At 39.5% G+C, this 16,741-nt stretch overlaps 1 protein-coding gene across 3 annotated transcripts in view; it reads right to left on the reverse strand.

Moving 5' to 3' along the window:
* ALDH1L2 (aldehyde dehydrogenase 1 family member L2) overlaps nt 1–16,741 on the reverse strand; it is an 85,961-nt gene that overhangs the window by 40,233 nt on the left and 28,987 nt on the right. For 2 of the 3 annotated variants that reach the window (XM_004373782.2, XM_023728994.1), the window contains exons 2-9: nt 16,009–16,153; nt 8,694–8,928; nt 6,843–7,008; nt 5,044–5,145; nt 4,749–4,838; nt 2,920–3,054; nt 1,774–1,899; nt 1,071–1,162 (exon numbers count right to left, since the gene is read on the reverse strand). In XM_004373782.2, the coding sequence (XP_004373839.1) occupies nt 1,071–1,162; nt 1,774–1,899; nt 2,920–3,054; nt 4,749–4,838; nt 5,044–5,145; nt 6,843–7,008; nt 8,694–8,928; nt 16,009–16,153 (1,091 nt within the window). Of the gene's footprint in view, nt 1–1,070; nt 1,163–1,773; nt 1,900–2,919; nt 3,055–4,748; nt 4,839–5,043; nt 5,146–6,842; nt 7,009–8,693; nt 8,929–16,008; nt 16,154–16,741 lie in introns of those variants that run through there. The other variant, XM_023728996.1, reaches the window with a different exon arrangement.

The following is a 16,741-nucleotide window of genomic DNA, read 5'->3' on the forward strand; positions in this document are numbered from 1 at the left end:
GTGAATGGATGTATAAACAGAATATTCATCAGGAACACTCATTTTGTTGATATGAAAGATATCAAGAGGAGGGAGATGTGTTATCTTGTTTAAACAGTGAATGGCCCTCGTGTGGCCTTCTCTCCCCTGTCTAGGATCAAAATCCCCTTACCCTGTATTCTCTGCACCCAACACCAAGGGACCTCACAGCCCCTGGTTATTTCTCAACAGTGTTGTTATCCCAGTTGCTCAAAGAAAAAACACCTCTGAAAGATTCTGCACTATTACGATACTGGTATAGTTTTCTTGCAAAACTAGTTGCCATGAAGTTGATTCCAGCTCATGGTGACCTCATGTGTGTCAGAGTAGAACTGTGCTCCATTTTTAATGCCTGATTTTTTTTTCAGAAGTAGATCGCCAGGGCTTTCTTCCGAGGCATCTCTGGGTGGATTCGAACCACTAACCATTCAGATAGCAACTGAGCACGTTAACCGTTTGCACCACCCAGGGACTCCTTTCTTGTCACATGGGGGCACTTTCTAGGACTCTAGGCCTTTCAACTTGCTGTAAACCTCTGTACAGAAATTCTGACTAAAAGGTGATTATCCTTACTCTTGCAAGTAGCCTGATAACCCTCCTTTTAGCTCTGTCTTACTGGGTAATTTGGGGGGATAGGAGAAAATAGATTTTGGGGAAAGTGTAATCATCATCAGGTATCCTCCTGGATCAGACTGCATAGGACATTCTTGATTAACATTATCACCTATCTCACTTCAGAACTTCCCAATTTCAATGTCATGCTGGAGGAAAAATCAGCTAAGAAATTGGTGTACAAATTTAAAATAGAAAAAAAAAATTACAGGAGTGGGTTTTCTAGGTATACAGGGCATATGGAATCAACTCCTGGTCAATAGCAAAGAGAAAGGAACAAACATATGCGTGTGACCATGGGAGAAGAAAAGATAAAGAAAACAGAAGTGTAGCATACATATGATAGAGTGATAAAGCCCAGAACAAAGAATTTGGATCCAATTTTCAAAGTCAAAGAGGAGCCGGTGAAGGGATGTGAGTCAGTATGGTGGTGGTTTTACCTGGCAACATCTACTGATCCTCCTCCAGATTTAAAGAAGTCCGTTGAGTCTTCAATAACAGAGATGTTGCTTAAAATTCCAGCCCATATGGCCTACGCAAAAAGGGAAATTTTTATGAGGGAAGTGTCAGGTAGAACGCAGTGGTAGAGCGGCTAGCTCTTTACCAATCTTGGTTCTTCTTCTTGGATACATAGCTTGACTATATTTCCCAGCATCCCTTCAAGTCAGGTGCAGCCACGTGATGGACTTCTAGCCAATATAATGTGATTGGGATTGATTTGTGCACTCCAGGCTTGGCCCATGAGAAACTCCCTCCTCCCAGAAATTCTCTGGGCTCTTTTTCCTTTCTGTCTGTCTGGAATGGAGATGACCCCCAGGGTAACCTTGAAGATAGAAGAGCCTGGGCCCCTGAATGATTCCACCACTAAACACCAATTCCCAGCTCCACCCCTAATCCTCATGTCAATCTAGAACTGCTGTGGGTTATTTACGTAAGTGAGAAATAAATTTTTATATACTGTGTTTGAGCCATTTAGATTTTGGGGTTGATTTCCTACAGCAACTAACACACACACACACAAAAAAGAAATAAAGTTCTAAGCCCACTACTTTGAGAACTGATGGTGCCTATTACAAATAAGTTTCAGTTTTGCAGAGCAAGAGGAACATTAAGGAACCACCAGTAAAGACATCTCATGTTCACCTTGATGGTCTCTGCCACCTTCATTTCTTCAGGTGTAAGTTCTACCACTGACATCTCACCCGCTGAAAAGTACTGAGAGGCGGGAATCATTTTTCCATCTTCAAACTGTAGATTTCTCACTATCAGCTACAAAATAGCAACAAAACCAGTAGGTAAGACTAGGATTAGAATAATTTAAAAGCAAGGCTGATGGGAGAAGGAGTCATCCATTATATAGGTATAAGGACCATCTTATTTGGAAAATACAAAAATATGGGTTTAAAGCACTTAACATTATGTGTAAAATCAATAAAAAGGCATTTTAATAACAGCAGCAGAAAGGAGAAAGTTAAGTCTAGGGGTGGATGCATCTTAAAATGGATAAAGCCCATGAAAAATTGGATGTAGATATGTGGGCCAATGACAATGACGACAACAGCAGCCATTGTCTGAGCGCTTACTTTGCGCCATGCATGGTGCTTTAACCTCATAAATTCTGATGGAGCCAGGTGCCTTATTATTCCCATTTTACTGATGAGAAAATGAAGGCTCAATCAAGTTAAGTCATTTGTGAATGCCACACAGCTAGTAAGTGACAGAGTGGGGATTAGAATCCAGAACTAGTTGAACCCCAAAGCCCCTACAATCTTAATGACTGAGCTAGCCTGCAGCTGTAAGATCCAAATTCCCTTTTGCACTCTCTACTGGGAAGCTGCCCAGGAGCCCACTGAGCCCAGACCCAAGGCTCCCATGTACAGGCAGTATAGGTGCAGCTGAAGGGGGCCATATCCATGATCTCATTTGACCCTTCCAGATGCAGGCAGTGGGAAGTCAGTGAGACAGGGTTACTTTCTCTCTTATGCAGAGGAGGAGACTGAGACTCAGAGGGGAGAAGCATCCTTCCCAAGACCATGGCCAGTAGGTAATAGAGGGATTCAAACCCCTATCTCCTAGCTGAATTCTGAACTCTTTCTCCTGTATTACAAAGTTGACTGTGCCAGCCCTTGGGGCCCATGCTAAGGAGGCAGAGCTCAACCCCAGAGGGAAATGGGGCCCAGATAGCTTGATCTTCCTTACACCCATAGCAAAGCCTGATTCTCTCAATAGCTTGGGTTATGGAAGGAAACCAAAAAAGTTATTTTATTGGTGACCATATTGAACACTCACTGCTTTTCCATCATTACCAAAAAGAACAAGTCCTTTTTTGGTAACAAGACCAGGCTTCTGGGCACCTTTAATTTCCAGTGGTTCTCCAGGAGGCATAGAGCTATTCAGTAATGATGAGCCATAGAAAGTAACCATCTAAAAAAGAGATCAAAACCAGTTTTTGAAATCAGGAAGTGAAGGCAAGTACCCCTCCCTGAAAAAAAGCTGAAGTTAGAATTCTCATCTAGAATAAAATCAGGATACCACAAGGTGTGGGAGACTGTAGTGGCATTTGTAGAAATAATACAAAGCAAGAGATGATCTGTGAATGTGTGATTGAAGAGTTTCAAAAATGTCCCACATCCAGGGGACATGAGTATACATTTATTATTTATTCACATTGATATAAATGTGATTGAGATTAAAAGTTCTCACAGACCTTACCTAAAAGACTTTACCTACCTTTAGCCTAAAGGTAGGGGTTGGAGTTGGGGGAGTAGAGGTGTTGGGGAGGAAGGAAGATGTAGACTAGTAAACAGACCTTTACTTTCCCAGTGATAAGCGATGGGAAAGTACAAGGTGCTTTGAAGGTCAGCTCAAGGAAACAGGACTAGATCCAGACTGTAACTAAGCTTGACCTTGATGGAGTTTATTATTATAATTCTATGACTTTACTATCATTTACTTAGCACAACAATAACTAACATTTACTGAACACTTACTCTGTGCCAGGGACCAAGTACTTAAATGAATAAACATGTATTAACTCACAATAACCCATAACCTAAAAGGAAGGCACTATTATTAGTCCAATATTAAAATGAAGAAAGCAGGGCACCCTATGGTTAAGGATCCTGCCCAAGGTTGTACAGAAAACAGTGGCAGAGCCAGAATTTTAACAGAAAGATTCTGCCTTCAGATCCCACACTCTTAACCACCATGCTAAACTTCCTGTCTTGGTCCTTCATCAATCCCACCCATTCTTATTGGAACCCAATATGCACTAAGAATTGTGCTTGAGTGCTGAGGTGATCAAGACAGTAACATGAAGCCCTTGCCCCAAGGCCTTCATAGTCTAGATGGGGGTAGGGAGGCAGATAAATAAAGAGACCCTTACAGGATACAATATTCAATAGGCTGTGTCAGGGATAAGGCAGGGTGTTGTTGGAATAGAGAAGAGGGACACCCAACTCCACCAGACTAGACATGTGAGGAGGTCAGGAAATTTTCTAGAAGAGGTGGAACCTGAGAACCTGAGCTGAGCTTAAGTCCCCACAGAGCAGAAGGCCCTTCACACTCCTGCTCCTGCCCATCCCTCCTGCTTCATCTCTCCCCATACCTCACCTCAGTCAGGAGGCTCCCACTTCATTGAACTCTTTTGCAATTCTTTGACTGGGCCATACACTCTCCCACCTCTGGGTCATCTGACTTACTTCACCTCCTGCACCTCTCTGTCTCACTCTCCACCTGGCTAACTCTTCTCAAAGTGCAAGCATAGCAGTCAGCTGTTCTAGGAAGCCTCCCATGACCAGCCTGAGTCTAGGCCTCAATTACAGCATTTATCTTACGGCATTTTGAGCGTTGATTAACTTCTCTGCCTTCTCTATAAAACAGGAGGCTCCTTGGGAGCAGAAGCTGTGCCCAGTGTCTGCCTCACAGTAAATGTTCAATACAAGTTAATTCAAGTGTAGGGTGTTTTCTCTTCATCATGCCACCACAAATCTCTTTGCTGGTCACATATACCTAGAATCACAGACCCTCACTATCACCAAGGAAAGGTCCAGGGGGAGCTGTGACTTAATTAAGTTCATTGTAAAAAAAAAAAAAAAGAATTGGTCCCTAAGACATACCTGTCCATTTATCTCTGTCCAAGCTCCAGGGACTTTATCATGGCCTCGGATCCAATTATGTAAAACTTCAGCAGACTGATCCCAAGAAATCTACGAGAGCACAAAGCACAGGCTGAACCCCTAATGCTGTGAGTCTCAAAGGCAATAGAAAACATTTCTCTCCATCAGTGGCAGAAGTAGGTAGAGGAGGATGGCTTGGAGATCTCCCTTTTGGACAGGAAATGATACATTGGGAACGACTTAAAATCTAGAAGGCTATGAAATTTGAGATGTGTTACTGAGTTGCTATAAATACCTCCGCATTTTCCTTTTTCTGGATACCTTCATATGTTGCCCCTTCTTCTGGCTGGGGAGTATGAGGCGCTTTTCCATCGGCTATGAGTTGGACAGCTTCTACCTAAAGCCAAAAACGTCACCTGTGTTACAGCCCAATGATCAACAATGGCATAGTCTGTTTAACTGAAGTTTCTGCTTAACAGAATGATTACATATGAATCTGTTCAGAGAGTCAGATTATGATAGTAACTACCATTTCTTCAGGCCCCTCTATGTCCCAGGCAGTGTGGTAGGTACTTTATATAAAATATCCCTTGCAAACAGCACACCAATCCTGCAAGGTGGAAATTATTATTCCTGTTTTACATATGAGGAAATTGAGGCCTAGAAAAGTTAAGCAACTAGCTCAGATCACAGACAGAACTTGTAGGTGTCAGAGGCAGGATTTGAATCCAGGTCTGTCTACCTCCAATATCAAGCCCACACTCTTCTTTAAATGACTCCCTTGTTTAAACAAGCTTCACTCTCCGTTTGGCGATTCAAGGGAAATTTCAGGAATATAAATGTAAAATAAATCATTGTGGGTTATTTTTGTTCATCATGATGATTCTGGAAAATGATACATTATTGTATTTAATTAATTCAACTTGCTTTCTAGCTCAGTACACCTGGAATAAAAAAAAATTAAAATCCATCCATGAGATTGATTGCCTTTGGGATGTGTCCTTCATTCTCTTCCATGCCATATTTATGTTTGCCTTGAGTTGAGAGCCTCTCTCCTTCACTGGGAGGCCAATGAGAGCTCAAGTTTGAGTTTCTAAGCACTCCCATCTGCTTACCAACCTACAGGAGAGCACCATCTGGGAACAGAGCCAAGTTGACAGCTTGTTCTACCTACCTCTAGCTCTAATGCCATCAGGTATAGGATCTAGGCTTGAGCAAATGCCACTGAGCACACATAATATTATTTTTATTGTAATTACCATAGCACCTACTATGCTTTACATAAATAATGCCATTTGATTTTCACAACAACCCTACAAATCAGGCAGTATTATTTATATTTTATAGATGAGGAAACCTAGGTTAATAGGCTAAGTGACTTATCTATTGTCATACAACAAATAAGTAGTAAAATGAGGATTTCAGCTCAGGTCCTTCTGACACCGAAGCCCTATACTCTTAAGCACCGGATGATACAAACAATGCAATGTCCTCTTCTCTCCTAAATCAACATCTGCTGCTTTATATAATCTTACTGTCCACCTCTGTGTTGACACTTCCACCTTACCAAATTCTAGAAAACATTAAATGGTGAGAAAATCATCTGCTGAACTTTTCAACATTTTTACAGGCTAATATTTTTACTCTGTGGTGTACATGCTTTGGGCTTTTCAACCAGCGCACATCAGAATAAGTTCAGCAACACTAAATTTCAAACATTTTTAATAGAATTCTGAATTACACAGCTGTAGCAAAATTTCTTAACATTGTGTATACTTCTTCACAATCAGTCATTACAAATAGAGTTGGACATTCAAGTACTTGAAAAAACAAATGGAGCCGTTTAATTCCCACTGCATTTGATCACTGCTCTTAGAGGAACTGCAAATCAGCTTCATAGACTAAGAAATTTTTTAAAGTTCAGATTTCTACTCTAAACATGCCATCCTACTCTAAATATAAAACCTAATTTTGTTTTTCAGCTTTATATTTTTATTTTTACTGAAAATTCATAAGGGCAACTTCTCAATAAAAGAAGACTATTTACAACACTTTAAAGCTTCACTGAATTCTTGATGGCATAAATATACTGACCATAGCTTTGATTCCCTCAGGAAAAAGAAATCGATTATAAAGTGTATCCACTGTATCATTGGGTTCGACATCACACGACCTCTGAAGGAGGATGGGTCCTGTGTCTAAACCATCATCAGCCCAGAAAACAGAAAACCCAGCTTTCTTATCTCCCATAATTAGAGTCCTGAGAAAAGAAAAAATTCAATTTAAAATGTTGGTTAACTGAGAGATGAGTTGATGATATTAAAATACATGGCAGCTACTACGGAAAAGTAGACAGTGAACGAAGCTACTTTGAGAAACTAACAGTAGTGGTGGGAGATAGAGAAGACAGGATGCAGAGCTCATAAAAAGCAATACCTAATGGTACTGCTGTTTATACATCGTCATAACTGCAGTATTCCTACTTAGCACATAGTAATGACTTGATTCCCAGATGCCAGCCGCTTACTGCAGAATCAAGTAATTTTGCCCACCTGGGTCCAGTTCTACATTGTGCTTGACCTGACCAGGCATAATTAGATAATGGAAGACAAAGTAGAGGATACTTGGTACAATGCAAAGAGAGTTGATTATTAATATAGGCTGTGTAATTCAGGTATAAACTTCATTTAGGATTAGCATTAGCTCTAGATTGTCTAAACATTGTAGTGAGAGACAGTTATTAATTTAACTATTTCTATTGTGTGTTCTATAAAGCTTAGCCTAAGAGGAAATGCCAGTCCTACAGGGGTTTATAGTATAAAATATTAAGCAGAGTATAAGGAAAAATACATGAAAATGCATATCAAGGAGCAGGCTAATACAGACAGAATATGAAATGGGAGGTCAACCACACCCAAAATCTAAATTATTTTTATTTCACTGAGTTGCTTATCAGGTAAGACATGAACGGATGAATGAATGAGTGAATTAATTCTTTTAAGAAATAATGAGGAATTTACTGGCATTGTGTTATCAAGAACCTTGAAACTATTCATACACTTTGACTCAATGATTCCACATGTGGGAACAATGGGAAACGGGAAAAAACATAAGTTTAAGTGCATAGATATCCATGACAACATTATTTACAAGATTAAAAAGGAAATCAATTCATGTACTAAAACTTTAAATACAATGAAATTTTTTAAAAATTACATTTCAACCAAGTATAGACTTTCTGCCTATTCAATAATTTGACACTAAGGGATATCAAGGAGATGTGCAGGTGAAAAAGAGAAGGCAGTGAAGGTGTGAAAGGCCCACCTCAACCCACAACAATGGCCAGGAAACCTATAGTATACCTATACTATTGGGTACCTATAGTGTATCAGGCCCTGTTCCTGATGCTGGGGAATATAGCAATGACAATGTTGAACAAAGTCCCTTCCCTCAAGGAGCTTTAAGTCAAATGGGGGAAGATAAACAATGAAGAAGATAATTTCAGATAAGTCAGTATTTCTCAAACTGAAGTGTAATTGAGATGTTCTGTGCAAAAAGAGTTCTGTGGTCAAATAAGTTTGGGAAACTGTGTACTTGGACCATCTCTTGGAGAATCATGATGTTCACATTAATGCACACATCAAAGGATATGAGAAGTCCTGCAATAAAGAAGCCCATCATAAACCAGACTTGTCAGAGCACAGAACCTTTGTTTGCTCAATACCTAGTTACATTCAATGGAACTAGTGCTCCATGGACTATTCTTGGAAAATATTATTCTGGCTCATGAAGCACTTCTGGACTTCAGGAGAGTTCATGCTATAGTAGCAATCAGGACCTCACAATTGTTCAAACAAATCTATTTTCTTGATCACCTAGGTAAAAAACAGAAAGATTATGAGCAATGAAAACAGGCCCATATTTTCTATTATTAAAAAATCTCACCAGTTGATAGCAGAGGCTCCTCTGTGCCTGGGAAGGATGGATGGGTGATATATGATGGAGCCGTGTTTTGGACTATCAATGACATCCATGGGGATGAACTGTGTACAGAAGGGAAGCACGTTGAGCTCAGCACCCACAGATCTGTAGGCCTCTGCCACCTCCTTTATGGTCTTGCCCTTGACTCTCCATTTAGGGAACTTGAACACAGGAGTCCCATCTTTTTCTGCAGCCAAAGCTGAGCATGAAAGAGAAGATTATTTTCATTAAATTTTTTTTTGCCATAATATTTCATTGCTATGGATTCATATGAAGTCCCTGGGTGCTTCAAATGGTTAATGCGCTTGGCTGCTAACCAAAATGTCGGCAGTTTGAGTCCACCCAAAGTTGCCTCAGAAGAAAGGTTTGGTGATTTACTTCCAAAAAATCAGTCATTAAAAACTCTATGAAGCACAGTTCTACTCTGACACACATGAGGTTGCCATGAGTTAGAACTGCCTTGACGTAACTGGCTTTTTTATAGATTCACATTATAATTTCACAGCTTCATGAAACATTTACAAATATGGTGAAGAACAATTTAGATGTTGACCTGCTGCAATTGACCTGTTACAATTTTATCATGACTCATTCATTTTTCTAATGTGATCTCTGTCTACGTATTTAAAGCATAATACACTTGAATTTTTTAAAAAGATTATGGCTATATAATATTTTTGATATTTTAACTGAAGCTTTTTCTTTTTTAGATCAAAAATGATACCTTTTTTTTGGTGACGATTTCAATGATTCTACCCATTTTGTGATGTTGATATATACTGATGATTCTGTAACCTTCCTTGGACTCGGACAGACATGGCTGTGGCAGCATGCTTGTCCGTCTTCCCATTCTTGCCTATTCTGTAATATTCTTTGGACTCAGGCAGACATGACTCTAGCAGCATGCTTGTCTGCTTCCCACTTTTGTCCTTTTGAATATATGCCGAATAAAACTTTCTTTATGCTTTACAAAAAAAAAAGATACTTTTTTAATGCAAATATCTTGTTTTTTATTTCTAAATAAAGCATATATTTAGTCATATATTTCCAGCTTGTCCTTTGCATTGTTTAATTCTATTTTTTAGTGGATTTTTTTTTGTTGTTGTTGATTTTCTGTTTTTTTTTATTGTGCTTTAGGTGAAGGTTTACAGAGCAAATTAGTTTCTCATTAAACAATACACATACTGTTTTGTGACATTGGTTGCCAACCCCATGACATGTCAACCCTCTTCCCTTCTCGACCTTGGGTTCCCCATTTCCATTCGTCCAGCTTTCCCGTTCCCTCCTGCCTTCTCGTCCTTGCCCCTAGACTTGTGTGCCCATTTAGTCTCGTATATATGGTTTAACAATGTGTATTATTGTTTGTTTTATAGGCATGTCTAATCTTTTGGCTGAAGTGTGAACCTCAGGATTGACTTCAGTACTGAGTTAAAAGGGTGTCCAGAGGTCATACTCGCAGTTTCTCCAGTCTATCAGACCAGCAAGCCTGGTCTTTTTTTGTGAATTAGAATTTTGTTCTACATTTTTCTCCAGCTGTCTAGGACCCTCTATTGTGATCCCTGTCAGAGTAGTTGGTGGTGGTAGCCGGGCACCATCTAGTTATGCTGGACTCAGTCTGGTGGAGGCTGTGGTAGTTTTGGTCCATTAGTCCTTTGGGCTAATCTTTCCCTTGTGTCTTTGCTTTTCTTCATTCTCCCTTACTCCAGATGAGGTGGAACCAGTGGAGTATCTTAGATGGCTGCTCACAAGCTTTTCAGACCCTAGATGCTACTCACCAAAGTAGGATATAGAACATTTTCTTTATAAATTATATTATGCCATTGAGCTAGATGTCCCCTGAGACTATGATCCCCAGCCCTCAGCCTAGTAACATGGTCCCTAAGAGAGTTTGGATGTGTCTATGAAGCTTCTATGACTTTGCCTTGGTCAAGTTGTGCTGACTTCTCCAGCATTGTGTACGGTCTTACCCTTCACCAAAGTTACCACTTATCTATTGTCTAGTCAGTGTTTTTCCCTCCCCACACTTCTCCTCCCTCATAACTATCAAAGATGGTTTCTTTCTGTGTGTAAACTTTTTCATGGGTTTTTATAATGGTGGTCTCATACAATATCTGTCCTTTGTGATTGACTTATTTCACTCAGCATAATGCCCTCCAGATTCATCCATGTTGTGAGATGTTTAGCAGATTCATCATTGTTCTTTATATTGCATAGTAGTCCATTGTGTGTATGTACCATAGTTAATCCATTCATCTGTTGATGGGCACTTAGGTTGTTTCCATCTTTTTGCTATTGTGAATAATGCTGCAATGAACAAGAGTGTGCATATGTCTATTTGTGTGACAGCTCTTATATCTCTAGGATATATTTTTAGGAGTGGGATTGCTGAATCATATGGTATTTCTATTTCTAGCTTTTTAAAGAAGCGCCATATTGTTTTCTGAAATGGTTGTACCATTTTGCATTCCCATCAGCAGTGGATAAGAGTTCAATCTCCCCACAACCTCTCCGACATTTGTGTTTTTTGGATTTAGTGCCAGTATTGTCAGGATGAGATGATATCTCAATGTAGTTTTGATATGCATTTCTCTAATGCCTAGTGATAGTAAGCATTTCCTCATGTGTCTGTTAGCAACCTGAAAGTCTTCTTTGGTGAAGTGTCTGTTTATATGCCTTGCCCATTTTTTAATTGGATTATTTGTCTTTTTATTGTAGAGGTGTTGGAATATCCTACAGATTTTAGAGATTAGACCTTTGTTGGATATGTCATAGCCCCAAAATTTTTCCCAGTCTGTAGATTCTCTTTTCACTCCTTTGGTGAAGTCTTTTGATGACCATAAGTGTTTAATTTTTAGAAGATCCCAGTTATCTAGCTTATCTTCTGGAGTTTGTGTATTGTTAGTTATGGTTTTTATCCTATGTGTGCCGTATATTAGGGCCACCAGCATTGACCCTATTTTTAATTCCATGATCTTTATAGTTTTGATCCATTTTGAATTAGTTTTTGTGTATGGTGTGAGGTATGGGTCCTGTTTCATTTTTTTTACAGATGGACATCGAGCACCATTTGTTAAAAAGACTGTGTTTTCCCCATCTAATGGACTTTGGGCCTTTGTCAAAGATCAGGTGACCATAAGTGGATGGACTTACATCTGGGTTCTCGATTCTGTTCCATTGGTTAATGTGTCTGTCATTGCACCAGTACCAGGCTGTTTTGACTACCGTAGCTGTGTAGTAGGTTCGGAGGTCAGGTAGCACAAAACCTCTTATTTTGTTGCGCTTCTTCAATAATGCTTTCCTTATCTGAGGCCTCTTTCCTTTCCATTTAAAGTTGATTAGTTTTTCCATCTTGTTATGGAATGTTGTTGGTATTGGGAAAGGAATTGCATTGTATTTGTAGATTGTTTTGGGTAGAATTGACATTTTCACTATGTTGAGTCTACCTATCCATGAGCATGGTATCTTTTTCCATTTATGTAGGTCTCTTTTAGTTTCTTGCAGTAGTGTTTTGTAGTTTCCTTTGTATAGGTCTTTTATGTCCCTGGTTGGATTTATTGCTAAGTATTTTATTTTTTAGGGGCTATTATAAATAGTATTGCTTTCCTGATTTCCTTTTCATAGTTCTCTTTTTTTGGTGTATAGGAACCCAACTGATATTTGTATGTTTATAAAAATGATACATTTATTGTTGATCTAGTCATTCAAAGAACATAGCTCTTGATCTGGAGCCAAATGACAACACCCCCCCCCAAAAAAAAAAAAAACACCTTACTGCTGTCATGTCAATTCTGATAAATAGTGACCCGGTAGGACTTCACCTCCAAATTAGACATAGCCTCTGACACAGTCAGAAAACTTCAAGCTTCTCCTCCTCCCCTGTTGCTCAGGGACAGGTCCCTTTTATCACAAGGCAAATTGTAGGCCAGCACATATTGTCCCTGCCAAACAGGCAGATCTCAGAAGATGAAGGGAAGAAATTGCTGAACTGACCTGAGGTGAGGTGGTCTAGTGCCTTCTCCCAAATTCACCAGTAAGATAAATCCGTGGAGAATACGTGCTCCGTGTAAGGTTTTGCCAATATTGGAGCAAATCTGAGGCTCCTCCCTGAAGAAAGTGTTTCTTCCCCAGAAATGACTCCCTCTCACCTTTATGTGAAAGTGGAATGGCCTTCCAAAGTATACACAAGTCCTTTTTTTCCATAATAAATTGTCATTTTTTACTAAGTATATACCTTACATGTAAAATATATACATATATATGTTTATTTACTTAAAATATATAAAAATATATTTAAAATAAAGTCTATATATTTATTTTTTGTTTATTTTCAATCAATAACACAAAATAACTACATTTTAGGCATTTTATCTGCATTTTTTATTCCCTTTATCTTTCTCCCCACCAAGCACCAACAATGGTTCATCATAGGATGATGCCTTCATGAAAAAGCCTGAATTCTGAAGCCTAAGTAAGACCTGAAGGACTCTGGCCATGAAAACTATGCCTTAATCAAGCTATTCAGAAGAATTTGAGAATTTGTAAACAATAATGATCACAAAATGTAAATGATCATAAAATGTTTAAAAACCTGTAAACAACCCAAATGTGAAATGACAGGAAAATGGATAAATGATTGATTTTAAAATGTAGGGAAATTAGAAGAAAATTGTGAAAGAAGTTCTCATTTTAAAATTGTGCTCCACTGAGACAGGCTCGAGGCATCCAGCTGTTCAGGTTCCTCTATTGATTTTTTGGCTGCTCCAGGGAACAAGAATAGTCAGGTGATATGATTATTGATTACTTATTATGAGCCAGAAGCAGCGCTGAGCACTTTACACATATTATCTCATTTAATCTTCACAATAGCCATGTGAAATAGGTACCACTGAACTGAAGCTTAGTGAGTTTAAGTCACTTGTCCAAGGTCACACAGCCAGTAAGTGAAAGAGTCAGAACTAATTCCCTGACTCCAAAACATTTTTCTCCAGCTGTCTAGGAGACAACATATTGCTGACAACAATATGCTGTCCCACTTCCCAGGTTCCTCTACAAGTCAGGTTGGTATTTTGTCTTTTTCTAAGTTCTCCCAAGAGTCCAATGACCACTTAATGGAGAGGTGGTCCTGGCCCTGGGACTAGGCACTAGGAAAGGGTTTATTTCCCAGAATTCACTCCGAAAGGAGATTGAAAAGTCACATACTTGCAATTCTTCTGAAGTCCATGTACATGTCAGAGACTGCTAGCTGTCCCCTAGTCTTCCTTTAGCAATGGACCTCTCTTACTCTAGCTAAACACATAGCCACCCTGAATAAAATCTATTCTTTCTCAGCCTGTCTTGCAAATAGATTTGGACTGTGATCAAGTTCTGGTGGACAGGATGTGAGTGAGAGTGATATGTGCAACTTCTGGATTATGCCATAAAGGGCTTGTCCTCTACTTCTCCTCTACCTTCCTGCTTGCTGTAATGAAGAATAGATAATGGGGGCTGAAGCAACTACCTTGGACCACAAGATGGAAGTCCATTGTTGATAATGGAAAAACAACAAATAGAAGGAACCTGCATTGGGATTAATGTAGAGCTGCCACATCAGCTCTGGATAGCCAACCCAGACTTGAGAAATGAGCATCTATCTAATTTAAGCTAATTTTATTTGGGGTCTTTCTGATTTAACAGTCAAGTTTATATACCAACTGTCATGGATTGAATTGTGCCCCCCAAAATATCTGTCAACTTGGCTAGGCCATGATTCCCAGTATTATGTGACTGTGCACCATTTTGTCATGAAATGTGATTTCCTATGTGTTGTAAATCCTATCTCTATGATGCTGATGAGATGGGATTAGTGGCAGTTATGTTAATGAGGCAGGACTCAATATACAAGATTGGATTGTGTCTTGAGCCAATCTCTTTTGAGATATAAAACAGAGAAGCAGGCAGAGCAGAGAGACATTGGGACCTCATACCACCAAGAAAGCAGCACTGGGAGCACAGTGCGTCCCTCGGATCTTGGGGTTCCTGCGCAGAGAAGCTCCTAGACCAAGGGAAGATTGATGACAAGGACCTTTTTCCAGAGCTGATGAAGAAAGCCTTCCCCTGGAGCTGGCACCCTGAATTTGGACTTCTAGCCTACTAGACTGAGAGAATAAATTTCTCTTTGTTAAAGCTATCCACTTGTGGTATTTCTGTTATAGCAGCACTGGATAAGTAAAATACCAACTATCATTCCTCCCAAACATCCTCCACATGAAGCTGTTAGGAATACATAATGCTGGGTCAAACAGGGCCAGCAACAGGAATCTGTCCCCTTCTTCCTTCAGAGCCAGGAATTCACAAAGCAGTTTCCCTTGGAATTTCCCAAGTTGAGATAATCTTTTTCTGAAACAAGAATAATTTCTAGCTCAAGTGATTAAATTCAAGTCCATATGTGCCCTTGGCCCAACTTTTGTTTTTAGCTTGACTCTTAAAAAATAATATTAAGATATAATAATTTTTAAAGTAGTTAAAAAGAATTAGGATAAACCCTAGAGTTGCTTCTAAGAATAAAAAAAGTATAAATTCAATGTTATCACAGATTGCTGTTTTCTAATCATTGTGTTGCATTTTGCCAGTGATTTATGAAGATCTGAGTGATAAGCCAAGATTTCTATACCCTCCTTCTTATTCCCTACCTGTAGTATTTGTGGATTGTTTTATCTCTGTGCCTTATACCCATATCTCAACATAACTATGGCTTGCAAAACAGGATGACATGGCAGGCTTGCTTTGGGGTTGGCCAACTTCTCAACCCACCAAGCAGTCCCAGTCATAATTTGTTATAAAACAAAAGCATTGAGAAATCACATCAACTTCTGTTACTGGGTGTAGCATTCCCTTCATTACCATTGGCATCTCTGCATTACGCATTATTCTGGATGTGCCATAGCACCTTTGGAAAGTCATGAGTGCATTCCAGAAAAAAAAAAAAATACAAGCCTAGAAATTCTTCTGATGGGCCTAGTGATCACCACGTAGATTAATGGGAAAGCTTTTAATACAATAAGGACTTGTGCCTTTGTCTTGGGACTCATAGAGAAGTGAGAGCTGGAGAGTCCACATCCACTGTGCAAATAGACTTGACATGAGAAGGTCTTTAATAGGTGGACTGGAGGGAGGTGCAGAGTCTGGGTCTTTGGCACCTGTAGCTAAGAAGTGGGAGTACAGCTCAGATCAGGGCCCTGAGGCTGGACAGTTAAAAGACCAGTGCAGATTCTTTGATCCAGTTGTCCCAAGATACACTCACCTAGTGGGTCAGCTTTCCCATCCCTGTCTGGAACTGTGAAAACTCCCACTACTCGGTGGCCCTCTTTCTGGAGGTGGCTGTAGACTTCTTGTCCAAAGAGGCTCTGTCCTATAAGTGCCAACTTCAGCTTGTTTTTGAAATAAACCTACAAAACAATTCAATGGTGACAGATGTTAGCATGGACAGGAGGCATGTAGATAATAAACCTTTCTTTCAGTCATACAAGATGACTTGAGGACTACAAAAGGCTCGAAGATCTGTAAAATAAAATTTTTATTCACCTACACTGAACTGTGGATCATAATAAATTATGGATAACATTGTGGAGAATGGGAATTCCGGAACACTTAATTGTACTCATAAAGAACCTATACTTAGAACAAGAGGCAGTCATTTGAACAAAACAAGGGGATAGTGTATGGTTTAAAGTCAAGAAAGGTGTGCATCAGAGTTGCAGCCTTTCACCATACTTATTCAATCCGTATGCTGAGTAAATAATCCAAGAAGATGGGCTATATGAAGAAGAAAGGGGCATCAGGGTTGGAGGAAGACTCATTAATAATCTGTGATACACAGAAGACACAACCTTGCTTGCTGAAAGTGAAGAGGACTTGAAGCACTTACTGATGAGATCAGACCACAGGCTTCAGTATGGATTACACCTCAACATAAAGAAAACAAAAATCCTCACAACTGGACCAATAAGCAACATCATGATAAATGGAGAAAAGAC

This window comes from Trichechus manatus, unplaced genomic scaffold, assembly GCF_000243295.1.
Source record: "Trichechus manatus latirostris isolate Lorelei unplaced genomic scaffold, TriManLat1.0 scaffold00027, whole genome shotgun sequence".
NCBI lineage: Eukaryota > Metazoa > Chordata > Mammalia > Sirenia > Trichechidae > Trichechus > Trichechus manatus.